Source organism: Pelmatolapia mariae, linkage group LG5 (assembly GCF_036321145.2).
Source record: "Pelmatolapia mariae isolate MD_Pm_ZW linkage group LG5, Pm_UMD_F_2, whole genome shotgun sequence".
NCBI classification, from domain to species: Eukaryota; Metazoa; Chordata; class Actinopteri; order Cichliformes; family Cichlidae; genus Pelmatolapia; species Pelmatolapia mariae.
Window position 1 is genome coordinate 8,345,226 of NC_086231.1, and position 27,058 is coordinate 8,372,283.

The 27,058-nt window shown below is 38.4% G+C and overlaps 2 protein-coding genes across 4 annotated transcripts in view; both read left to right on the top strand.

Annotated features, from left to right (window-relative positions):
- nav1b (neuron navigator 1b) overlaps positions 1–16,024 on the top strand; it is a 70,271-nt gene extending 54,247 nt beyond the window's left edge. For 2 of the 3 annotated variants that reach the window (XM_063473529.1, XM_063473531.1), the window contains 21 exons: positions 20–180; positions 672–845; positions 1,424–1,476; positions 1,849–1,872; positions 2,405–2,482; positions 4,224–4,307; positions 4,743–4,854; positions 4,949–5,070; positions 6,123–6,301; positions 6,506–6,662; positions 6,871–7,069; positions 7,563–7,663; positions 7,763–7,858; positions 9,239–9,407; positions 10,684–10,919; positions 11,049–11,200; positions 11,286–11,357; positions 11,718–11,914; positions 12,024–12,142; positions 12,365–12,562; positions 12,663–16,024. In XM_063473529.1, coding sequence (XP_063329599.1) covers positions 20–180; positions 672–845; positions 1,424–1,476; positions 1,849–1,872; positions 2,405–2,482; positions 4,224–4,307; positions 4,743–4,854; positions 4,949–5,070; positions 6,123–6,301; positions 6,506–6,662; positions 6,871–7,069; positions 7,563–7,663; positions 7,763–7,858; positions 9,239–9,407; positions 10,684–10,919; positions 11,049–11,200; positions 11,286–11,357; positions 11,718–11,914; positions 12,024–12,142; positions 12,365–12,562; positions 12,663–12,746 — 2,767 coding nt within the window. In that variant the 3' untranslated portion in view covers positions 12,747–16,024. The remainder of the gene's footprint in view (positions 1–19; positions 181–671; positions 846–1,423; positions 1,477–1,848; positions 1,873–2,404; positions 2,483–4,223; positions 4,308–4,742; positions 4,855–4,948; positions 5,071–6,122; positions 6,302–6,505; positions 6,663–6,870; positions 7,070–7,562; positions 7,664–7,762; positions 7,859–9,238; positions 9,408–10,683; positions 10,920–11,048; positions 11,201–11,285; positions 11,358–11,717; positions 11,915–12,023; positions 12,143–12,364; positions 12,563–12,662) is intronic. The other variant, XM_063473530.1, reaches the window with a different exon arrangement.
- Positions 16,025–16,386: 362 nt separating this feature from the next.
- Positions 16,387–26,613, top strand: mybphb (myosin binding protein Hb). The gene is made up of 13 exons (XM_063472857.1): positions 16,387–16,582; positions 16,838–16,858; positions 17,550–17,687; positions 17,859–17,993; positions 18,620–18,787; positions 21,878–21,966; positions 22,051–22,246; positions 22,327–22,466; positions 22,638–22,797; positions 23,819–23,955; positions 25,169–25,355; positions 25,487–25,540; positions 26,230–26,613. The coding sequence occupies exons 1-12, from the start codon at positions 16,387–16,389 to the stop codon at positions 25,516–25,518; spliced, it is 1,599 nt and encodes a 532-aa protein (XP_063328927.1). The 3' UTR covers positions 25,519–25,540; positions 26,230–26,613.
- The last annotated feature ends 445 nt before the right edge of the window (positions 26,614–27,058 follow it).

Here is a 27,058-nt window from a genome sequence, read left to right on the forward strand (position 1 = left end):
AATAACCTTTCTTTTGCAGACGCTATGGCGCAAACCTATCAGAGAGTGAAGAAAGTAAGCCAGGAAGACGGCACTCCCACAACATAGTCAGCATGACAGAGAGTGATAGCCCCCCTCAGTGGCCTTCTCCTACCCGCACCCTGCACCCATTATCCAATAAGATTCCTCTCACCAATGTGGGTGAGTTTATGTGTTCCATTTTGTCTGGCTAACAAGTTTTAAAAACCCTCACTTTTTGAGCTTTAACATTAATGGCTAATTTTTGATTAGCGATGCTTCTTTTTGTTGAGCTTTGAGAGGACAGGGCTATGGAGCTCGTGCTGAGAGAAAAACTTTTACAGTTGAGCAGGATTTGCACATGTTGTCAGTAATGCATTCTGTATTGTGAGTGAAGAAGTATTGGCCAGATGTTTTAAAATAGATTTTTTGATCATCTGAATTGAATTATGCCATATGAACATCTACTTAAACTTGAGTTTAGGTTCAAAATATGCTGGAGATGAATGCAACAGGGGTCAAGTGAGGCTATATATATTGCTGTTGTGTCAGTGTTGCCTTACACTTAGTCATCAGAATGAGAGTGCTATACTGTACCAAGGTGTAGGACTGTTTTGTATGTATATATGTATCTGTGTGGAGCACTGAACCATACCAACTATCTGTTATGATAGTTGCCCCAATTTCCAGTGGCACCCCAAGGATATCGCGGTCCAACAGCATAGGCCCCCCAAGTGATTCTGCCTGCGATCTCTATGGATCCTCCCCTCTGGGCAGCAGTATGTCCCTGGTTGACCGTCCAAAAAGCATGATGCGGTCTGGGTCTTTCCGTGAACCAGGAGAGGATGGTGAGTCTGTTTGACTCACTTCCCTGTAGGGGAGCTTCCCAATATGACCTCAAATGAAACAAAGCTGTCTACTCATACTGCACACAATCTGTCTATCTGCAATCTAAGCAGAATGTTAGACTCATTTAAGAGCATAATCTGTGGTGAAAATATATACAAAACAGCAACATTTTAATCCTGCTACAACTCTTAGATAATTTACAGACATTTTAATACAGAGTCCAACATTAGGATACCCTTAACTTCAGTTTCCTAATGAATTGGTTTGTTTTTACACATTTAAGTATTTTTTTTAATTACAGAAATCTGAATGAATTTTAAACAGGATATGCTTTATTTTTGCCTATATGAAGTCAGCTAAGTCACATACTGTTTTATAATGTTATAGAATATTGAATAGGATTTGAGGGAGCCTCTGGTAATATTAAAAAATATTTAATTTCTAGATTCTTTAGTCATTTATTTATAATTTTGGTCTATGATTATTTCAACATTTCTTTGTTACTTTGCAAATTAAAGCTGCCTTCTGTGAAACTAAATTTTAATATTAAGCTTACAACTCTACCTTGTGTTTTCAGTGCATGGCTCTGTGCTGTCTTTGGCATCTAATGCTTCATCCAACCATTCCTCAGTGAGTATTTACAGTCTCTTTTTTGTAGCATAAGAAATGTTTTACTCTTAATCTTGTAGCATTGTACTTACTCTTTATGTCTACAAATCGTCCAGGACGCTGTTTTTTAAAAGTATTTCCTGTGTAGGATAAGGGTGCATTTCTCATTAGGAGACCAGCTTCCATAATTACAAGTTATCAACTGGTTTGACATGGGAAAGTTCTTGTATGCATTTATGAACTGTCCAGCTGATTCCTAAGCCTCTTCATGAGCTGGTATCGGGGTAGTGATAACTATTCTGAGTTATATTTACTTTGATGACTAGTTTTAATGACTGCCCATGAACTGAATCCTCTACACTATCCCTCTTACTTTCGCCATGCTTTCTTAAGAATGAGGAGAGGATACAAGGGGAGGTAAGGCAAACATGCCATACATCTTCAGATCCCATTTTGCCTTTGTACTCACCGTCTGTCATTTCCTGTTGAAATGGGTTCTGTCATCAGATGGTGTCATTGGTGCTTCAGAAAGTCTGAGATTATATCTCAGAAGCTCATAACTCAGTTCATTTAGTTTTATCTTTAATATTTGTGTTCTTTAACGATACATTCTAACATTTCATAAAGACAGCCAGTTCTCATTAAATTCTGAGTGCATGAGAAATATGTTGAAAAGAGACTTTCATCCCATTTCTGTTGGTTTAGAGTATATTTCTGGATTATTTTGATTGCTGTGGTGGAGCATTAACCTTCATGTTACATTGTTTGTACATTCTTTGCACATTCTTTGATTTAACCAAACAAAGCTATGCATTTAACACATTCCATTACTGCATTATCATTATCACAGTTTGTGTTAACATCTTCATCAGCTCTGGTTTTATGTCTGAGGTATTGTGTACGGTGCTGTGGCCATACTGTTCAAACTTGATTTACTATTTGTCTACAGCAAATCCGCAAGTTGAGACGGGAGCTGGAATCCTCCCAGGAAAAGGTTGCCAACTTAACCATGCAGCTTTCTGCCAATGTACGTAAGCCTTACCCCTACCTCCTGTATCCCTCCACCCTCGTTTTTTGTCTGTTTTCCAAAGTTAATCTGATAATAACTTGGCCACGTAACAGGTATTCACTCAAAGTGCTCAACCACAAATGTAAATTCCACTTGATTTAAGTCACTGAACTTTTGTCCCACAACCAACTAAAAGCAGGTGTACCCGCAGTTTTGTGAGGCTTATCTGGGTGTGTAAATCTTTGCTAACCTAAGAAAATAAAAAAACTACATTAGTTAACTTTAATGTAGTCTAACTGTAACCCTGGCGTCTACTTAAAGAGCATGCTGGACACAGAACCTAAGATTTACCACCCTAATTGCACTTAGGCCGTATTACGTCTTCTCTCTCTATAACTACTTTCCCCCCGCATTTATTAAAATCTTTATCCTCTTAAACAAAATCATGTAACCCTACACCCGGCTACTCGTTTGTAACTTTGTTTCTACCAGCTTTCCCATCCCAGCTACTTTTAATTATCTTATTGTACAGCTTGTGACCCTTTAATCTGCAGTTTCTGATCCATCGAGTACACAACATTCTTCTTTTGCACATGCACTAACAGGCTTTGCTGTTGACTAATCTGGATGTTTTGATGTATGTATGGGGAACTAAGTGTGTTTGTTGGTCTGTCCGTATGTTTTTGTAAGAGGTTTTCGCTCTCCTAACACCGTTATCCCTCTCTTTTACAACCTGGGCTGCATTGACTGCTGGACTCACTGCTGCCCTCTGCCTGCCTCCCACTGTCCTGTACCTCTGGATGCTGTGTGTAGCAGCTAGGCCAGGTTTGTTAGTTACTTTCAGAGCACCCTGTCTCACTCTCTTGTGACATCTGACATGGTGGTCTTGTGTTGTGGTGTGGCGTAAGCCTTCCAATTTGAATGCTAATTTTCATTTTAAATAGAGCTACGACTAACAGTTACATTCATTATTTAATATAAAGCAGCTGATCTAAAAAAAATGTTGCAGCACAGTTTTCTGAGGCGTCTCTTTGTATAGTTAGACTTTTCAAACTTTGACTTATTTTTTACTTTTAGGTTTTAGATTTGTAGGCTGACATGAGTTTTACTGGAACGTCTTTCCGGTAGTGTAACATATTAGGTCTGCTGCTCTTAGCCACAATTCAGTAGCTGACTGCTCTTTAATTAAGTGGTTAGGATAGCTTTAAAAGCTTCTGGGGAGGTCAGCAGCAAACCTAAGGATGAGTCAAGCAGTATGAGACAAAAAATGTATTTTAGGTAGCTCTAAATGTATACCAGAGGGTAGTAACAAGTGGACTTTTGGACATGGATGGTATTCTGAAAAAATAAATCTGCACAAAGATGCTTGTAGAAACTATTTATTGTAAAACAAAGAAAAACTCACATATACCTGTTAAGTAATTAAATGTGATTTTTGTCATCCATGGCTTTTGAGGTTAACAACCTTTGTCCCATAGTGCTACATCCCCTTGAACCTTACCACCATTACCATAATGTCCTTTTTTGTCTCTGACATCATCTGCAGCTGTTGACTCTTCCATCCCTTCTATCCTCTCCCAGCAGATGAAGAAAGCTATTTGTTTGACGTGGTGTGAATGTGTGAGGCTGCAAATCGATTTGTTTCAGCTGGTGACTCATACCTGTCTGCTGCCTCACCATCCTTCACACACACACACACACACACACACACACACACACTCTCTTTGTAGCCTTTTAACTCTGTGTCTTTCTCTCATAGGCTAATCTGGTCGCAGCATTTGAACAGAGTCTGGCCCTGATGACAGCACGCCTGCAGACACTGTCTGTCTCCTCAGATCAAAAGGTATTTTGGCGATATTACAACGATGATTGAATACTATAACGGTAGCGAAGTCTGTGCCAGTCTCCATTTATTTACATGAGGAAATTTGATGAGAAAAGTGTGTAACACTAGAAACACGCCATAAACAATCTCTTACATGACAGCTAAAAGCAGACAGAAATTACTACATAATCAGCAAATAAATTCCAGTGATGTTAATCATAAACTATGCACTCTGCTCATTAGGTTAGTTTTGTGAGTGAAAAAGAGACCAAGTTGCATAGTTGTCATGAAAATGAGATGTGAGTCATGATAGGATTTCGATGTTGTCACTCAACACAACCTGACATCCTTAGTGAAAGCTAAGAGGCATTCCACAGTCCTTGGTACAGAAAAAATCTTGGCTCAGTTACTAACCCATCAACTAACATGACTACATACTGATGTTTCCTTCAGGACTCTGAGCTTACTGAATTGAAGGACACCATTGACATTCTGAAGGCCAAAAATACTGAAGCCCAGGAAATCATTCAGGGGGCCCTCAGTAATCCGGATGTCACACCCAAAGGTACAGACTGCGCTGTATGATATACAGTAGGATTTTGACTGTCATGTACTTCTGTCTCCTTGTTCAACACTTCTATTATCTTTTGGGTATTCAGAGCTGCAGATCAATCGCCAGAACTCCTCAGAAAGCCTCTCCAGTCTTACCAGCACCACCAGCCACTCGAGCATGGGCAGCCTCAAGGAGCAGGAGGCCAAGAAGAAGAAGAAGAAGAGCTGGGTGAGGAAACACTGGTCACTGACTAAATTTGTGCCTAAGAAGTTCACCAGGAGTCTTAATGTACCGTCCTGTATGGCATCTATGCAGGACAATATATGGCAGGAAAAACAAATACATTTTCATACATTTCATAGTTTCATACAAATCATCAGGAAACGAGATGAAAGTAACAATATTGGTATCAATTTAGTGATTCCAAATTGATCAGACTGACCACATTCAGTGACTGTGTTGATAAAACTGGGTCTTTTTGTTCTTTTTGTGTTACATACACATCTGAAATGTATGGTGGAGCTATAGAATTATAATTGCTTTTAATTATGATTATAACAATACAGCTCAATGGTTATATGGATGAATATTGTAAATGAATGAACATGTCTTGCTTCTTTTTCTTGTTGTGTTGTGTCTTGTGTGTTCAGACTGGAAAAGTCAGTTGTTGTCCTACTTTACGCTCCTGCATGTGTGTGTGTGCGTGTGATTCGCCTCCTGTCCTGTTCCATCTTTCTTATTAAATATGACTCTGGTCTCTCCCTCATGCTGCCCCGCTTTTTTATTTTAGGTCTTTGAGGTGAGTGATGTCGCTACAATAAATAAAACTCAAACCTTTTCCACTCCAGCCTGCATGTGCTTTGAGTCATACTTCCTAAATGTTGGGAAATGTTCTGTCATCCCTTTTTTTGTTTGTTTGTTTTTCAAACATACACAATTACTGTATGATTTAATCATGCTTTATTATTAAATGTTTATTATTAAATTTATTGTCTTGTGGACTTCAAACTGCTGTTACAGTTTTCAGAAACTGAAAACCCCAACATACTAAATAGTTTTATTAAACTAGTTTGCTGTAAATCTAACATTTCACCAACTTTTTTTTGTTTGGAAATTTATATTTGCCTACTTTTTGTTTAAAAAAAAGCCACATTCTGAGAACTCTCAGGTCATTACAATCACTTTTTAAGAATTTCTTTTCAGCTGTCTTTTGCTTTTATTCTTGTTTTTTTCCAGGCTTGTTAATTATTACATCTTGATTTCATGTATTCTCCCAACAGTTACGCAGCTCATTCAACAAGGCTTTTAGTAAGAAGGGCTCAAAGCCAACTGGGCCATATGCTGACATTGAAGAGATTGCCACCCCAGAATCCTCAGCACCTTCCTCCCCCAAAATCCACCATGATGGAGATAACCCTCCGATGTCAATGAAATCCTCAGCCTCAGCATCATCTTCAAGGTACCATACAAGGATCTTTATCATTGTTCTATTTATATGCATATCAAATAAGGAATTGAATCACAATATAAATAAATACAAACTTCTCATAGATGTGAAAACAGAATATCACAGAACTCTGTAAAATTGTTATTTTCCTGTCATTCCTCTGATCCCTGCTACAGTACCATAATGATAATTTTCCCATAATTTCATTGTCACCAGACTCTCTGAAGGGAGTGAGGCAGGTGATGATAAGGTTGTAACAGACCTGCGCACAGAACTGTGGGAGAAGGAGCGTAAACTGACAGACATCCGCCTCGAGGCTCTGAGTTCAGCCCATCAGCTGGAGCAGCTGCAGGAGGCCATGAACAACATGCAGGTATATGTGATTTTGTTTTTTGTTTGTTTCATAAAAAGGTTGACCTCAAAGTGCATTTCATTTTCCAGGTGGATGTTTATTTTATGAAGATTTTTGTCTAGATCAGTTGATTTGCTTTTGTAAAAATATTAACCTTTAGTGTTTTGTATTTTGCAATTGGTAAACAGTGCAGTGATCTGTAATTTTTTTTTTTTTTTTTTTTAAATAGAGGACAATCGAAAACCTGAAGGCTGAGAACGACCATCTGAAGACAGGTACAGGTACTCCCTGTCCATCTCCTGGACCCTCCAGCTCTGTTTCCCAGTCCTCAGGTCTCACTGCTCTGGGAAGCTCATCACCCCGACAGTCAGTAGCCATGCACGTGCCTAAAAGCTACAGCAGAGGGCTGAGTGAGGGGAGCAGCTCAGGTACAGCTCAGTCTTTGACATTTATATTTATAGGCGATAGGAGTAAGACTGCAACAATGAGTCACATAACTGGGTATAGTACTTAGATTTAAAAAAAAACCAAAACAGAACAGTGAAAATAAATAATGTGAAAAAATAATTTGATGTAATTCAGTATCACTGAAATCATTGGATTTTCTAGAATCCCTATAATTGCCTCATGCCATTATTTAGAATCTATATGCACATAGATTAAATGTCTGATAACAATAAAAATTAAAGTTACAATGTCAAAGCAGTCAAAATCCATTACTTGTTTCTGTGGTCATTTAATACATGGTGATGTAAAAGTCCATGCTTTTGTTTAGAAGTCTATAAAGTATGATCTTTTAAAATTACAGTTCAGCAGATGAAGAATATAATGCAAAAAAAACACTGCTTGTTTCAACTTGTGTTGCAGATGCCTCATAAGCTTTCTTTTTTCTGTTTATACACTCTTTGATTTACTCCTTAGCAGACATCCACACTGCAGATTCTCTCAGCCTTTCCTCACAGAGAGATGACCATCGTGTCAGGGTCGTGGTTTGTGTTGCAGATCTACGTGTCTTTAAAGATGTATGTTTTCGTAAATTTGCTTTTTCTAAATCCTTCCTTTCCTCTTAAATTGCCTCTGTCACCTGTTAATCACCTATTAACTTCACTTTGTGTCAACAGGAGGTTAAACAGCAGGATTTCTTTGTCGGCACTGTCAGAGTGAATGGCAGGATGGATTGGGTGATGCTTGACTCAGCTGTCAGTCAGGCTTTTAAGGTGAGAAATCCTCACTCACTGCAACCTGTTAAAAAGCTGAATGCAAATTTGAAGCATGCTTACAATTACAATTCAGCTGTCACATTAACTTTAGCATCAAGAGGAGCATCAGGAGCGCTGTTCAGAGGTGTAAAGTAAGACACAGAAAACATACATACAAGTGCTTCTGAAAATGGTATTTAATTCAAAAACTCATATTTTCTACATTCACATAAAGTGAAATATTTAAAGCCATTTCTGTTTTAATTTTTTTGATGACTCTGGCTTAGAGTTTATTAAAATTAGAAATCCAGTCTCTTAAGTTATTATGATTTTCCCAAGATCAATCAAAAAGAGTTTATAGTAGAGAAATATTCAACATCTGTAGTATCCTCATCATGGACCAGCAACCACCATTAAAACCAGCAGATGATATGGCACCCCTAATCACTGTGGAAATTTCACACTGGACTTCAAACATCTTGGATTCTCTACCTCTCTACTCTTCCTGCAGACTCTTGGGACTTGATTTTTAAAATGTAAACAGTAGACAGTAAATCTTTGAAATGTAAAGTTTACGGTCATCTAAAAAAAAGAGACTTTGTACCATTGAGCAACAGTCAGGTCCAGCTGTAGTTGTAGCACCTTTTCTGAAGATATCTATATCTTAAACTAACCTCACTTCACTCCTTGTGAATCTCTTCCAAGTTCTTGAATTGACTTTTTCAACAGTCCTCTCAAGACTGAGGACATCCTTGATGGTTGCACACCTTTTCCTACCACCCTTTTCCCTTCCAGTCAACTTTCCATTAGTATGCTTCAGTACAGCCTCTGAAGACAGTCAACCTTTTAAGAATAACTTTCGCTAGGTTACTCTCCTTGTGGAAAATGTCAGTGATCATCGTCTGGACAACTGTCAAGTCGGTAGTCTTCTGCATGATTGTGATTGCATATACTGAACTGAAATGACAGGTACACAGTATTCATATCATTTTAATAGCACTTTACTTAAACTTGAATTGAAATATTTGAATATTTTGAGTTATTTTTTTTTATGGTAGGAGCTTTAAGGTTTAACTATCAAAAATAATATTGAAAATTTAATATATGATAGACTAAATGGAAATTACAAACTTTTTCATAATTCTAGTTTTTGAGCTGCATCTGTAAACTTAAAATAACTTTCTGATTTTGTTATGAGGGTAATGGGCTTGAAAGATCATTCATTTTGTTTGTGTGGTGGTAATAAAACCAAATGTGTTGTGTGGAGGAATAGCTCTAAAACTTTTCTAAACTTTCTAAAAAAAATTTGTTATACTGTACATATTTTTCTTCTTGTCGTGGCAGAGTTTTCTTTACTTAGTTTTACTCAGTTCTGCTTTTCTTTACTTTTTCTTCCAGGTATATATAGCCAAGGTGGACCCCACCTCCAGTCTGGGACTGTCTACAGATTCCATCTACAGTTACAGTATGGGCCACATTAAGAGAGTGCTGGGAGGAGAAGTTCCTGAGACACAACCCTCTCGCTGCATGTCACGAGGCCCCAGTAGCATCACAGTGGCACTGAAAGGTTTGCAGAAAATGTATAACTTCTAAAGTTCTACTAAATTTAAGATATGTTTTATTCACAGAATTAGAGGTAAATTCATTCAGATCAGTATTGAAATATAAAGTTTGGAATTCAACATCCCAATTTCCTAATTCACAATGATTTTTGTATGAGGGTTTTTTTTAGCTTGAGCCGACTTCTCTACAATCATTTGCAGTCAAAACCAATGAACTGCACTGTTCTGATCCTCGGTCAAAGCAGCTGATGAGGTCATTATTTCTCCCCAAATGCTATTTTATTAAAATAATTATTTTTGACAGTTGTGACCTGAAACACTATACTTCATGTTATCCATATGTTTGTCTGATTCAAACACTGAATTATATTTAAGGAAGAACTAATTAGAATTTAATGGTCAAAGTGTTTGTTTGTTTTACCCCACAAAAATGATTTTTTTGGCCTTGATCCAAGAATTCAAATGCATTCCTTAATATATTATAACAAAGTTCAACAAATATCAATACAATAAAATTATGTGATTTATATCTAGAAGGTCAAAGGTGATGTCTAAACAGATATAGATGTAAACAACAACGTGACCTGTTGTCAGAGGCTCACTTGGTTGTGGGCTTAGCATTATCACTAGGATTATATATTTGAGGTATATGTATTTACCCTTTAGCACTGTTTTGTTTTGTTGAGTTGCACACATGTTGAGCCCATCAGTGATTCTAAACCAGAGTGATGATCGGTGGGAACAGTCATGGTTCTGGTTTGGTGGTTGACCCCGCTCCACCTTCGCATGCAGGAATGCGAGGAGCCAAGTGCTCGGAGAGCTGGGAAAGCAGTGGCAGCCCAGACAGGGCTCTGAGTAACATGATCTCAGGGCAGTCAGGCCCAGCTGGTCGACCAGCGTCAGACACATGGGCCCCATAGATGTTAAGGAAGATTGCACTTCTGCAGGCTGGGGGATGGGGGTGCAAAGACTTCCTACACTTGATGCAGAACTATTTTCAGAGTGAAATGCTTGAGCTCTGTGCTGATTATGAAGGACGTGCAAAGTAATATAAATCTGTTTTCACAACATCTTCCGACTGAAGCCAGTCCTGTTTGCAATGTGTATTTTTTCTGGTATAGATATTAACAGAATTCCAATCGAGCATTTAAATATCATGTATCAAACTGCACTTTATCACCATCGCTGATACATCCAATGTAATTAGCAGATAGTCATCAACTTTGTTTATTAGAGCAGTTGATCATGCAAGTCATTCTTTCTTTCCTTCACTATGCTCAGGTTTGAAGGAGAAGTGTGTGGACAGCCTGGTATTTGAAACTCTCATTCCCAAACCCATGATGCAGCACTACATAAGTCTTCTACTCAAACATCGTCGTCTAATCTTGTCTGGGCCGAGTGGCACTGGGAAGACGTACCTCGCTTCCCGGCTGGCTGAGTACCTGGTGGACCGCAGTGCTCGCGAAGTCACGGATGGCATTGTGGTCACTTTCAACATGCACCGCCAGTCATGCAAGGTAACAGAAACTGATGTGCCATTAAAAATCCCCACAATTCTTCTTCCACAGACTGAGTTTGTCCAGTCTGCACCTGCATGATTTTACTCTTATCATTTTGTATTGCAATCTCTGTCTCTTTCTTTGTAGGATCTGCAGCTTTATCTTTCTAATTTAGCGAATCAAATAGACCGGGAAAGCGCAACGGAAATACCATTGGTGGTTATTCTGGATGATATTCATGATCCTGCTTCCATCAGTGAACTTGTCAATGGTGCTCTAACCTGCAAATATCACAAATGGTAAACTTCGTCTCCATGAGTACAACTTAATAAACCATAGTTATGTAGGTGCTGAATGTGGCCTTAACTGTGCAATATTGTTTAGTCCTTACATTGTTGGAACAAGCAATCAGCCAGTGAAGATGACCGCAAACCATGGCCTGCATCTCAGCTTCAGGTTGGTTATAAATGACTATGTAACTAATATATAGCAATAACCTGTTGAAACAATTAATGCTGGTTGAAGAATTTTTGCATGCTTCATTCAATAATGCTGTCCCAGTACTATAAGTAAGAGGATAATGATAGCCTTCTAAAAGCCAAAAGACCAAAATAAAAAGGCTTCTTTATAAATATTAACATTAATAGTAGTTTATAAAGAATAGTTCATTCCTATCATTTTAACATTAACTATAAACTACAATGTATCTAATGTTGGTGTAGCTTAAAGGTAAACCTGCTTAAATAATGAAATAGGTTGTTAACAGACTATTAAGTCTAGTGTTGTGACATGCAAATATGCTTTTCATTGTCTCAGGATGGTGACCTTCTCCAATAATGTGGAGCCAGCCAATGGCTTCCTTGTGCGATATTTGCACAGGAAGTTGATGGAGTCCGAAGATGAGAGGAACTTGACCAATGAGGATCTAATCAGGGTGTTAGACTGGGTTCCCAAACTGTGGTATCATTTGCACACCTTCCTAGAGAAGCACAGCACATCGGACTTCCTCATAGGTATGACGCACTTGAGAGAGGATAACTTTAGGAATGAAGAAACAGGTTTAGTTTTGATGTGATAGTTGTTGCTGCATTCTCACTCTTCCTTCTGCTTTTTTCTCTTTAGGCCCTTGCTTTTTCTTATCCTGTCCAGTCACAGTGGATGAGTTTCGATCATGGTTCATTGATCTTTGGAACCACTCTATCATACCATACCTGCAAGAAGGGGCCAAGGATGGCATCAAGGTGAACCACTTTAATCATTTAAAGTGAAAACTTTTAATCAGCTTTTATTGATTTTATAGCTTTTATAGCCATAACAGCAAAAAAATAAGTAATTCTTGTTGGAATAAAACTTGGTCAAGATTAATTTGCAGTTTGATTATTCTCTGAAAGCACCATCGACTTTCCTTTCACAGGAAATGCTGTAGTCTAATTTTACTTTGGTGCTATGTTGTGACTCCTCAGGTCCATGGCCAAAAGGCAGTATGGGAGGACCCAGTGGAGTGGGTGAGGGGCACCCTGCCTTGGCCATCTGCCCAGCAGGACCAGGCAAAATTGTTCCACCTACCTCCTCCCAGCATCAGCTCCAGCAGCCCCTGCCAGCCAAGTGAGGAGAGGCCTCACAAGGAGACTCCGCCCAGCTCCATGGAAAATGATCCTCTGGTAATAGAGACAGTGTCCCAGTACTTTCTATTATTTCTTAAACTGATCTGCAAACTGAAGAAGTTCTAATTTCCCAAATCTCTCTTTTGTTTTTTTATAGATGGCAATGCTTTTGAAACTTCAAGAGGCTGCCAATTTCATTGAATCACCAGACAAAGAAGACCCTAGCCTGCCTAAACTTTGAATACAAAGCTCACACCTAAACACTTAGCTCTCCAATTTTTTTGTTTTTGCTTACTGTACTGCAGTGTATGCAGTGCATATTCAGGAACAAATGGACCCTCAGAAATGGTTGTGGGGCTATTAAAAACCATCATTCCTGCAGGAGAAGTTTGAAAATATGACTTATTAAATCCAAATCATTTAACCCATTCAGTATTTTCAAAAAAACTGTTCAAACGTGTTAAATGAAAAGCTGTGTTCTCTTACTTAACTATATATTTAAGAATCACTTCACATAAATCAGATATCTTTACCGGTATGGTAGCCCTCAGTACTTTTAGATTGGTGCTAGTGGATTGTTAAGAAGTCCATCAGCTCAGCACTTCAGCTTCAGGGGACTTCTGCAACAAAACACACGGTCAATCCTGTTTTATGCTCAAGGGCACCTTGAAGTGTTTGTCAAAAAGAGCCATTGGAAAAGAGTATGACAGCATCACAGATACCAGTCTTTCTTGCAAAGTTCTTTGGCACATATCTACTGTATCAGTCTTTGAAGGCCAAATCTTACATATATGCAATCCTGAACTCTACAGCCCGAGCAGGTGAAACTTATGATATGCCTTAAGACAAAGACATCAATGTCACCTCAACTTAAGCAGAATATACTGGTGCTTTTATCAATAACATCCTAAGACAGTCTTATCCTAAGCTGTTTCTTCAGCTTTCTATATTATATATTACAGTTCATCATGGTTACGTTTCACAGCAAAAAAAAAAAAAAAATCGGAACACTCCAAGAGGAATTTTCAAAATATATTTTTACTTTTTCCCATCTTCTTTATCATTTTCATAGTTTATGAGTTAAATCTGCTGTCATACTCTTTTGCATAAAACAGAACTTATTTATCAGTGATGTAAGTTCATCACTTTGTCGCTGCACACTTAATTTTGTTTTAGTCGCTACTTAAGTAGTGCCACCAATGTCGCCATATGTATCAGGTATTAGATACTTACTACACAGGGATGATATAACTTAACATACAACCTCTAATGAAGACATAACGAGTAAATGTTATTTAAATCCAATTCAAGATTGTTTCTCTAGAACATTTATGTAGGAAAAGGCACATCTATTTCAAGTCTTTCCCCAAACATTCAGACTAGTTACTGTGTATATTCTGTAAATACAGTCAGATTGCATTGCAGTTACTTTATCTACATTAGTTGGTGCAATTATCTAATATACTGAACCAAATACTGTACTTTAATCATGCATATTGACTGTCAAGTTAGGGTTTTAAGTTTAACTATGAATGTATAGAAAATACCTATACAGCAGCCGTATAACAGTCATGTAGGAGGTGCTTTTAAAGTAAGCCTTATCAAAGTTCTACTGCTAAACACTTTTATTAATGGCTGAGCAGGGTGGCTTTAGAGCTGCCTGTTTCCGTTTCATTTTTTACGCGCTTCACAAACAAAAAGAACATTTTCTCCCCACTCATGCTTAATTTTATTTAGGTACGGTACTCATGGTGCTCTAAAAATGTCCCAAACTGTTTTAGTGTTGGATAAAAGCTGTATAGATGTTCTGGGTAGGTTAGCAAAAAGTTTTCTGTAATTTCTGTCAACCACAAAAGAAATATGAAATATATTTGGAAGAAAATGTGTGACAGTTCATAGGAGATGTTATTAAAGACATTCTGTAGTGGCTGAAGTCATGTGAGATCATATACCCGTGTTGATGTCCTGCAGTATTTACGTTTGACAGGATTTTGGGCACATGATGCAGAATCAAGTAGTAGAGAATGCTTATTCCAAGGCAAGAGTTAAAAACAAAAGATTTAAAATGCTTTATGCAGAATTTGGTGTAGATGTGTGTAAACAAGCCCCCTATGGAGTAAATGACAGATTGTTGTGTAAGTGGTGTTGAAGTAATTCTTTATCCCCAATATTTCGGTGCTCAGACTAAACTTCACCTGAAGTAAAACCTGTAAATGAATGTTGGACCACTTAAAGACAGCTCAATAAGAAAGTCTAAAAACTTGTTTCTGAGATTCTTCATGCTTATTTGCTTTATTGCACTGTTTGTATAAGGCTGGTTTTAAATTTTCAAGCTAATCTGCAGCTCTTACTGGTCACAAGCAAACTAAAAAATGAATGAAGAAAAGACATCGAAGAGCAAAAACGATGTCAAGTGTCTGGGACTCTTACCCTGACATCATGCTAACTTTGATTACTGTAAATATGTGCGGTATCAGACTGTATTACCAGCCCCTCTCTGATCTGTTTTGCAGGTTAACTAAAGCCATCAACTCCAGCTTCTCATTCACTGGTTGTTGTGCCTGTTGTTCTGTGGTAGCTGTGATTTGTGTTTGCTTACTAGTGTACTGGGACTATGCAGCAACTTCTACTGGTGTTGGCTATCAGCAATGATGAAATTCACAAACAAACGCTGTGTTTTCATATGGTCGGGCTTTGAGTTCTTAATTCGGACCAAACTGCACCACAAGATAAAAGTGTCAGCTGGAGATACAGAGCCTTAAAGAGAGGAGGATTTGTTTGGTGATACGTTGAAGACAGGGTTCATAAGTTTAGCTGATGTGTTTTGTCCTTATGAATGGCAACTAAAGCGATGCAGCTGGACTTGTAAATCGTCAAATGACAATAAAAAACGAAATAAAAAGCAATTCAGTTCCAGTTTATTTATATAGCGCCATATCCCAACAGTCCCCTCAAGGAAGGTTAAAAAATCAAATGATGAGGTGGAAATAGTTCGCAGTTAGTCTGCATTAAAACAAGTAAAAAAAAAGTCTGACATCTTAGGCCAATACATGTTGCTGAATAGTCATATTTTCGCAAAGCTTGTTGTGGACTAAGATTAAAAAAACAATGTTACGCTGTATGCAGTGTCACTGATGTGCAAATGTCAAGGGTTTCTAAGTGTTGTAAATGCATGTAAACTTGCTGTGTGATGAAAAAATGTTAACATTATTGCATTGTTTAGGAAAATCATTGATATTAGATGATAATGTTTTCTTTTTTTAATACTCAGATATTTGATATTTCTTTTCTTTTTTTTTTCTAAAGAATCCTTTGTAAAAGTTAATTTCTCTATTTTGTACAGAGCATCATTGTAAAGTCTGTAAATATGTCAGCATTCTGGATGCGGCAACAATCACTGAGGAGGAAAAACTAAATCTGTGAGAGAAAGATATATTTCTTCAAAGTTGGGTCCAATACATGGATAAGGCATGCTTCTGAAGGCTTTCATCCACTTATCACTGTTTGTTGAAATTAATAAAATACATGTTATATTTATTCTGTTGCTTCTTGTTCAAGTTGACATGAGTGACCTGTTACTAGGAATTGCAATAACCATTAAATAATAGAGTTCATCATCATATCAAATTCATTTAAAAAGGCTTTTTTAAAATTAGTAAAGCAGTTAATAATGTACAGTATGTACAGTGAGTGTACAGACTGGGACAAATTGAGTGGGGTCTGAGTCATACATGGTGTCGGTATCTATTACATGTAATACATTAGGGGGCGGCGTCTGAAAGTGCCGAGCCACATATAAGCCTGCCACCCCCGCAGGAATGATGGCACTGGATACCGTTCGAAGGACTTAAACGAGTTGGGAATTAGCTGCCATCTCCAACATGCCGTCCAAGCCTGCCCCAATCAAGAAGGCGGCTAAGAAAGAACCAGCCAAGAAAGAGGAGGCAAAGGCTCCAGAGCCGGTTCCTGAACCCGCTCCCGTGGAGGCCCCCCCTGCTGAACCCGCACCGGCTGAAGCTGCGCCTGCCCCAGCCGAGGGAGAGGCCCCTGCTGCCGAGGGAGAGGCTGCGCCACCTGGTAATTACCCGTGCACAGCAGTGTCTGAAACGTCACACGGCCCACCTTTAATCATTTTTCTTGATGGCTGAACTTTTGATAAGTCGGTAACCCTTTAATTGATCCAATGGTAACTTTTTAGACACGTTCACTTCTGCGGGCTCAGTGTGAACTGTTCAAATGCTTACTTTTGCCCTTCTGCAGAAACATAATGACGCTAACTTGTTAAGTTCCTCCTATTATGTGCTTTCATGCATCACCTGCATGTCTTACAAGCAGATAATCCTAAAAGTCACAGTGCATTATGAAACGTTTGTTGTATGAATGTATGTTGACAGTGCATGTTTATCGACTAAAATACGTTTTTCTATAATCTATAACACTTAAATTCGTCTTGTTGAAGACTGATTTTGAAATCTAGCGCCAACATCAATGCTCCCACTGACTTGACTCACAGTCACACAGAGGAGTATGTGTTCATTTTTATTTGAATCGTTTAACTCCATGCTGAAAATGCACACTCAGTGATGTCTTCTACCATACAAATGTAGTGCACTAACCCTTAATATCAGCTGCCACTCCTGCTTTTGAGGAATTGCCAGCTGCCTCCACTGATGATGGTAAATTAAAGGACTTCACTTGTTCATTAGTGTTTTAGCAACTACTCTAAGTGACTTGTTGATAAAACTTTCTGCAGTGCTTAGTCTCAAAACATGTTCCACCTTCCTCAATGCATTAATTGATAATATATAACACTTAATAATAACTACTGTGAGTGCAGCAATACAGGAGGCTGCACCAGCAGCAGTCTCTGCTGGTGTTAACCCAACCTGCAAAAATAGAAAACGTGTTCCTCTTCACTCCTCTCTCTTTAACAACTGAGATGATTTTGTCATTTGAGACTAATTGGATGGAAATTCTCCATGTGATAGCATTGTTAATCCTTTGAATTCCCAGCAAAGGGGACAGAGAGCTGTGAGATGCATAGCTGGATTATATTTGATGCTGTCGCTCTGCTCATTATATGCTGCTAACAATAATACAAATGCCTGTTTAACATCAGCTGAAGCTGCTGAGGCACCTGCACCAGAAGAGCCTAAACCACCTACGCCCCCACCACCCAAAGGTAACCTTTTCTTGAAAGTGAAAACTTTATTTAAAAACCTATTTCATTGTTTTTTGTCATTTGCTTTGTGCTTATTACAACATTAAAATATGAAAATGTATTCCAACATACTATAAGCTTTGTCTTTAAAATTCATTCATGTAATAATTGTATTTTATGTGGCATCTGCAGAGCCCACAAGCGCTCCTGTGGATCTCTTTGTTGAGGATAAGAACGACACTTCGGTCACTATCATTTGGAGCCAGCCAGAGAACATTGGGCCTTCAGGTCTGGATGGGTACACCATTGAAGTCTGCAAGGATGGAAGTAAGCCCTGCTCTTCTTTGAACCACGTGCATCATATAGCAGCATGTCCACGAAAGGGGTCAGATAGTGGTATTAATATACCCTGACAGAAATGTCAGCTGACCTTTGAATTACTTTTTCAGCTGCAGATTTTAGGGTTTCACAACGTGCATCTTTAATTGCACCATAGTTTTTCATTTTTATTTTTTCAAAATATAGTCAGGAAATTCTTATTTTTTTCTGTTTTAAAGTGTGTCAGGCACATCAGCAGCAGCTGTTCCTGAAGTGTCAGTCGCAGAGTTATATCACGAGCTACCTAACTTCTCCCTACAAGGAAAGAGGCATTTCAGGAGCCGCTGCAGTCTTGCTGGACGTTCTGCATTTAGACTTACAGCACTAAGCTAATGTCAGCAGCAATACAGTGCAGGCTTGATTTAGCAGACCCACACAGCAATTTAATGAATATGAACGCTGCAAAAAAAGGAGTGCTCACTGTCCTACATTTTTCTTAGTGCCTGATAATTTGTATAAATTCACTCAAAATCAAACTCACTCTTTCTACATTTTGCATATTGGGCAGACTCTTCCTTTGAAAAACAACAGCTTTTTAAACTCATTCATCATTGTGTGTAATTTTTCTCATCCAGCTGAGGATTGGAAAGCAGTCAATGAGGAACTGCAGAAGTCTTCCCGCTTTGTTATCAAGAACCAAACCACTGGCGACCGCCTGAAGATCCGAGTGGTTGCTGTGAACGAAGGTGGCCGCAGTCCTCCCGTTAGCCTCCCTGAGCCTGTGTTGGTGAAGGAGGTCGCTGGTAAGAAGTGTTTCCAATAGAGAACATAATCTGAACATTTTCTATAAGGGAATTTTACCTCTTGGAAAACCAATTATTTACAAGATAAACTAAAGGATACTAAATCCTGAATTAACAATACTATTTAATATATTGTCCATACTATTTATGTATTTAATGCCATAAACAAATTGTTTTACAATTAATCAACCATAAAAGCTGTAAAAAATCATTCCAAAATCAGGCCATTCTCTACTCTTATTTCCCAATTTTTACATCAGTGCTGTTTAAGAAATCCACTAGAGAAGGGAAATAAAATACTAGATAAACAGACGTTCTACATCATAAATATGAAATTAAACTTCCTCCCAGGTGCTAAATGATTAAATTTAGTGTTTTAAGAGGACAGTGCGTACCATCTGAAACAGATATAGCCTAAAGTTTATGGCGCTATTTATCACGAGAAAGGGGAGTTGCAAAGTGCAGGAGTCAAAGCTAAGAAGCTCAGCGATGTTTTTCCTCTCAGCTGTCCATGTCCTGTTGGCACATGCCTGCAATGTTGCATTTTAAAACTGTGGTCTTCTCTCTTGTTTCCACTTTGAGTTGAAACCCCGTCCCAGCTGGCAACAGTGTGATAATTACACACTTGATAAGTGGACGGTTTTACTGTTGCTGCACACCTTACAGTGTTAATCATAGACAGTATATGTATCTGAGCTGAATTGCTGTGAAAGATGATTGGACCCTGAGGGCTTTATAAGGAGGAGCTGCATGACTCTGGGTCCCCTCACAAATCATCGTTATGTGTAATGGAGAGTCAAACAGGGAGGGAAGGCAACTTGATCCCAGCTGAACTGGCAGTCTTTCAGTAGTCACATTAACCATCGTGTTCACCATAGCGGGTGGCCTCCATATAGAATCAACTTATGAATGGTTTCCTACAAAATTACCACAAAGCTTTAGAAAATAACTGGGATGTCTGTGCTGTTAACACAGACTTTTCTATGAAGGGTTTGGCATTGCTTTGTGATCCCTGCCAGGATTCACGCTGAGGGGAATGTCAGGCTCCCTTCTCCAAGATCGATGGTGTCAAGTGATCTGACTGCAAGCATTTGGGGGAGGGTTAAGAGCAGAGAGGGGGTGGATGGTAAATTCCAGCGTGTCCTGACTCAGAGTAGAGAGGGGGTGGATGGTATCCTTCTAACCTCTCAGATGACACCTAAATCTCATGACACCGCTGGAGATTCACTGTTTATCTTGAAACATGCCATGGACTTTACAGCACAAATCTTTATTAAGGTTAATCCTCTCCACATGAAGTGATAAGACACCTAACATGCAGTGTATACTTTCTAATACCTCAGCTTACCCTCTTTTTGATTTTTTTTTTTTATACAGTTAACAGTTTACATCCCATTTAATGTTTACTCATCATTTGCTTTTAGGAGTGTCCAGATGAGTGTCTGCTTATCTCATCTGCGATTTTAATGCATTCTGATGTGAGTGGGGGTAACTGAATCTCCAAATCATGCGTCATGAGAAGTGATATACTGACTACAGTACGCCTGCTTTATTTAGAGACCTGACAAATGTTGCTGGGCTGCACTCAGCAGGTGTTGCTTCTCTGCAGATCACTTTTACAAACAAGCTACAGCAGGACACTTCCAAGTGTCTAACCATCTGAAACATTTCTGTTTTTCATTCACTGATTGTGAGCTTTCAGTTACATCGCACAAAAGAGACTACACAGCAAGAAACTAAACAACAAGTGTAGATCAATTTTTGTGAATACGATAATAAATAAAGCAACAATTAAGGCATTCAGATCAACTTTATGTTAATTTGATTTATATTGATTTTGGCATGAAAACATACAAATGTAATGTTTGTAAAATTACATGTTCATAGGTCTCAGTTTATTCTTTCATATGCAACTTCATGTGTATGCCATATTAATAAAGATGCATATATATGAATTTTCATGCCTGTACACTCAAATACTATCTTGCTTAAGTACTCTCCTATGTTGTTATGCACTAAATAGATCGAAAGACTGTATATAACTCCTAATCGCTCCCTCACTTACCGCTAATACATTAAGCCCCAATGTTAAAAACAACATCAGCTAATCATCAGCTAATCATATATGACATTTACACAGTTAATCCCATACAGTCAACTATACAAACTCATCAAGAATAAATAAAAAAAATCACAGCTAGTGTAAATAACAATAACCCATTTTTAAAAATGACTACTCTTGCTTGACAAAGACTGTAATATATATTTTTAACAAGACATAATGCAGGCAGCATGAGGATGTGGTGGTTAGAACTGTTATCTCTCAGCAAGAAGGTCCTGGGTTTCAATCTAGTGGGTGGGACCTTTGCGTGTTCTCGCTGTGCCTGTGTGGGTCCTCTCTGAGTATCCTGGCATCCTTCCATAGTCCAAAGCCAAGCATGTTAGTTTGAATAGTGATTCTAATATGTCTGTAGGTGTGACCTGTCCAGGGTGTATCCCACCTCTCACCCTATAACAGCTGGGTTAGGCTCCAGCTTAACTGTGGCACTGAATTGTATAAGCGGAAGAAAATGAATCAAACAGATGGATGAATGGACAATGCGATGTTAAATAATGGTTCCCATTGAGAGTAAAACAAATGATAAATAATGATAAATCAGGCTAGTGTATAGGGCGACAGTACCTTATGATTCACAAGTCACTATCCTATGACTGAGCCTTGTTCCTGGTTTCTCTGTTCAATAAGGACAGATCAATAGAAGGAATTGAACATGATTTATTGATCTACAGAATTCAATTATGCTATTAGCGATTAGACTCTGATGGCTTAACACAAGAGAATGAAATCCCAGCGGTGATGGCATTAGGCCACAACCCTAGATGTTGGTGGTGGTGAAGATAAGATGGAGCCTGGGATGGAGTGACTTACGTGAGGCAGAGATGGGGAGGAGGTGGGTTCCGAAAGAGAGAATGAATGATTTAGACTAAGCAAGTTGGAGGGGTCCTGCATTCTCATATCTTGCAAACAGCATGCGAAAGAGAATAATTAGAATAACCATTAATTATTTTCCTCATTGATTTTCTCTCCAGATCGTCCCAAGGTCCGTCTGCCTCGTTTTCTTAGGCAGAGATATGTCGCTAATGTTGGAGACAAGATCAATCTGACCATCCCCTTCACAGTAAGATTGGAAGATTTCTGTGCATCGCTCCATGGGTAATAAATAGCACATTGGAATTCACTGTCTGTTTGCTTCTTCTCTCAGGGAAAACCCAAACCTGTGGTCACCTGGACAAAGAGCGGGCAGCCCCTTGACACAAAGAGGGTGAACATTCGCAGCACCGAAAGAGACAGCATCCTGTTCATCCGTGCGGCTGAGAGAGAGGACTCTGGAGTGTATGAGATGTGTGTGAAGGTGGATGACTTTGAGGACAAGTCTCAAATTACCCTTCAAATTGTTGGTGAGTAAATTTCTGATACTGTGTGAGATGCCTTTAAAACTGTCCTATTTGATACTCAACCCATGCCTGTTTGTTTGCAGAGCTGCCAGGGCCTCCTGCCAGTGTAAAGATTGTGGATACCTGGGGTTTCAATGTTGCTCTGGAGTGGACTGCACCCAAAGACAATGGAAACACAGAGATCACGGGTTACACAGTGCAGAAGGCGGACAAAAAAACTGGAGTAAGTATTCTGTACCAAAGGGCCGCTTGTTTTCAGGTCATAACAGCTAACTCATTCTGATGATTAATAGTAGCATCCCACTGATAAATTACATACTGCATGTCCTGAATCCCCAATACGTCTGCTAATAATCCATCATGTCTGTGTGTGTGTGTGTGTGTGTGTTTAAAGGACTGGTTCACTGTGTTGGAGCATTACCATAGACTGAATGCCACCATCTCAGACCTCATCATGGGGAACACCTACAAGTTCAGAGTGTTTGCTGAAAACAAGTGTGGAATGAGTGAGAGTGTTGCTGTTACAAAAGAAGAGGCCAAGATCTTGAAGACAGGTACTTTTTTTAAAGAGCTATAAGGCATTTGAAGGAAGATATCAGAAATGTTTTAATTTATTCATTCATTCAGCAGTGGATCCTGCCTTAAATTTGAAATTGTTGGAAATTGTTGGCATCTGCCATCAGTAGGCCTTTCTTAAATTTAAACAAAATTTAAATGAGAGCATGGACAGTTGTTTGAAATAGAACTAAATGAATCAAAAATTCACTTCTATAGCGTGAAGTGTGGTTGAAATGCCTGACAGCTAGTCAGGGGACCAATAAACATTAAACTATTTGATTACTATTAAGAAAATGTATCACCCACTAGTACAGTATACTGTAATCCCTTTAATCTTACTCTTAAATACAACAAGAACAGCTGGATTTCCATTTCCTTTATTGGGAGGAAATCAATTACAGGAACCGCAGACAATCTAGACAGTTCAAAATAAAAGATCTTGTGCAGACTGAATGCTCCACTTCTGAAATCTTTGACAATTTTTGAATTTCTATAAAGGACAGTTCTGGAGTCAGAAATGAACATTTTGATTTGTTTTACAATAAAAACTAAAAACCAAAATCGATTTAGCTTGCTAAAAATTTGTATGAGTTAAAATAGCTTTTGACCCGGTTAGTCACATTTCTTTCCCTGGACAACCTGGTCAGGATTTGTTTTTTCTCACATAAAACAGGAGACAGCCCACATTAGATGTGTTTCCACTAATAGAAACACATCTGTTATGTGATCCCCGGACAAAGTGTGATGCACAAGGCAATATACACAACAGCAAATTGTTTTTCTGACATTTCACTGGATAATTACCTCTATTTTTCTTATGAGCGGACAGTCAGACATCACACTGACTTTTCACTCAGAAACTAACAGTTTAGAAACCATTTGATGTGCGATATGACTGCATCAGACAGTTTTGTTCTCCATTACCTATGTGAGGGGATGTATAGAAAAGGCCATGGCTGCAATTCATGTTTCTAATTTTTTTCATTCTACATTTTTTGTGTTTTCCTCTGTTTTCAGGCATTGACTACAAGCCTCCTGACTACAAGGAACATGACTTCAGTGAGGCACCCAAGTTTACCACATCCCTGGCTGACCGGGCCACTACAGTTGGCTACAGCACCAAGCTGCTCTGCTCCGTCAGGGGATCCCCAAAAGTATAGTAACATCTCTCTCTATTTGCACTCTATTAGCACTTCAACAGCACCAATTGTAAGCTCTTGTTGGTCTCAAGACAACAGTAGTGTGCTTTTTAATTTCAGTTCAGTCTACAGTCATTAACTTGATGGACCAAGTTACTGCTTGTAACTGCTTGTAAGATAGATCACAGAGATCAATTGAAGCTTTTTTTTTCATAAAACTTGCTTGATGAATCCACGTGAATTGTATTTATATTCTTGTAATTCTCTAATTCAGTTCATATATTCATAATACTAATATCAAAAGTTCACAGCGACCACTGTCTTAAGGTGCTTTATACTGTGAGGTGGAGAGTGAACATCAGTGATCAGTCTCCTCTGCTTGCTTAAATATTTACAGTTTTTCTTCTCCCACTAAATATCACATTTTAAAAGGATAAGCGAAATAAAAATGCTCTATGTCAACACCCCAATCCAAATATCTACTACAGACAGGTGTGAAAACTATTTCATTGGCTACTTTCTGGTTGCAGTTTTGTTTGCAAATCATCGCCATATAAAAGTGTGGGGACATACCCTTCTATTACATTCTTCATACAGACTTTTACAGAAAGAAAAAAACCTCACAATAATCGCAAGTAATGCTAAAAGGATAATAACTAGGTAAGAATATTCGAAGAGCTGATCTCATGTAAAACCACACCCCAAATGTCCACCCGGGGTTCATCATACTTCAGCACTGTAATTCACATTTATTATTAGGTCCCTGTTTCTACTACCTGTTATTAACAAAATACAGAAGTTGAAGAATGTTTGCTTTGCTTAGATAATCGCTACATATGTAGAACCTCTTTAAAATATTAAAGTCTAAATGTGCATGCAGATTAGATTTGATCGCAACACCAGAGGTGCCAACTAGCTAGACTGTTCCATAGGCACCTTCTTCTTTAAACATGCGGAAGCTGCACCCACCTTACCTCTTCTTTCATGTCTGCAATCCACTGGGTCACCAACAGGATGTAGGATAAATGGTACTAAGCACAGGACGATGCAAAGAGGCCACCAGATATTTATCATCTTTAATGCCATTAAACTCCCAAACTGTGTGTGTATGTTGTTTCTGCTTCAGTCCCAAAGCCACAAATATGTCAACAATACTTCTGTTCATAGTCTTTGCAAGGTGTTTTGCTCTTTACATCCAGTTATACTGTATGAATCGTTTTTTCTACAGCCCAAGATTGAGTGGATGAAAAACCAGATGATTATCGGAGATGACCCCAAGTTCAGGCAGATCTGTGTCCAGGGTATCTGCTCCCTGGAGATCCGAAAGCCTGGCAACTTTGACGGAGGTGTGTACTCCTGCAGAGCCAAGAATGATCACGGAGAGGCAACTGTCAGCTGCAAGCTGGAGGTCAAACGTAAGTCAGGATCTTAAAGCTGTACTAAAATCCGAGGTCTTTTGGATATGTGTAAAAACTCTATTTCAGCTGTAGGACTTGCTTTGCCAGTACCCAGTATCCTGAATATCACGTGTCTTTGTGTTATACAGAGCCAGTGATTGCAGATGCCGACAAGAAATAAGCTGACATTGTGACGCTCACAGGTGAGAAATCTGATTTTTTTTTAATACTTTGACACTTTATTTGCTGTCAGAATATCAGTACACCAAGTATACAACTTTGTCACAACATTTTTAACAAAACGGTAATATTTTGGGGTTAGCTTTGATTGTAGTGCTGTTGTAGCTGGACATTTGTGTTAAAACAATTAAATAAGATCCATAGGATAGGTTGATCTATGTGTGTCTTCACCAGCTGCCTAAATGACTTGGTGTCCATACTTGGAGAGAACTAAACTTGGAAAACGTGGCCACTGCCACTGAAATGGTCCAATCAGTAGCACCCATAAATTAAAACTGTAATGACTCCCCATGCACTCAGTTAGGAGACTTAATCACATTTCATCAACTCAGCAGAAGTAGCTGCAGTAGCTTCCTTTAGGAGCATTTTATTTGTAGGTCACGTCTTAACACTTAAACAGTACAACACATTAAAAAAATACAAGAAAATTATTTATGTGTGCTTTGTTTCAAATCACTGCTGTTTTTGGAGCTTAATTTATTTCTTAGCATATGTTTTTGCTATTTGTTCAACTGATCCAATCCCAAATTAGACTCAGAAGGAAAGGGGCCTTTGCAGTCTCAGGTGCCTGACAGTGTTTCTAAAATGGTCATCCACACTGATATAAAAAAAAAACTTTTGTAGTTTAAATAATGTCTTTGTTTCCCTGCAGGAAGGTGCTGGATTCCTGGAAGAACATGTATATATGGCTGGTGACCACACTGCCTAATGGATGTAGACTGATCTATCGCCAAGCGCTAACAAATATTATGATGAACAATGAATTATGATGAAAAATAATTACAATTAAATATTAAATATCGTCACTATCGCTACAACTGCATTTTTAAGTCCATATCCTTGCCCACAATCAGCTTTTTCCCCAACAACACAGTCTATGGTAACTAAATTATGAATTTGTCAGACACTGTACTTTCCTATTTTATCATCTAACACCAAGAATTTTGCAGGATGGATCTTCTGTTCCTCGTAGGAGAACTACATGTAACATCAATGAGTTTATACCAATAAACTATTTAATTTCTGGTTTTATTTTTTCAATACATTGTTTTCTGTAAATTGTAACCACTGCCATGTAATGGCTTCTATTGTGTACAGCAGTTTAAATAAAAACTTAATATTGTGCTATGATAATCTGTAAAAGCTCTATGGAGGGAAAAAATAAAGCAGGGATCATACATGGAGTACACTTATGGTGTTATATATTTATATAGATTGCAATTGTTTACGTTGATAAAAAAAAGCTATGCTTGCTGAGGTTTTTAGAATGTAGTTACACTTCATTTTTTAGGACTGTTGGTACTGATTTACTTTATTTACTAATTAAGTGTGCTACTAATTTGAGCAAAAATAAAGAATTCAGTTGTTCCAAATACAAATAATGGATTCCATGTAATTGTACACAAAGTCTTTGAGCAGGTTAGGTAAGCCAAACACATTTAAAAATGCTGTTTTTAAAATTCAATACTACCTGAAAGATA

Coding starts and splice junctions, on each gene's coding strand:
- mybphb (XM_063472857.1), top strand. CDS start 16,387: ATGCCGTCCAAGCCTGCCCCAATCAAGAAGGCGGCTAAGAAAGAACCA. Junction 16,583..16,837: donor GGGAGAGGCTGCGCCACCTG/GTAATTACCCGT, acceptor ATGTCTTACAAG/CAGATAATCCTAAAAGTCAC. Junction 23,956..25,168: donor CCGTCAGGGGATCCCCAAAA/GTATAGTAACAT, acceptor TTTTTTCTACAG/CCCAAGATTGAGTGGATGAA.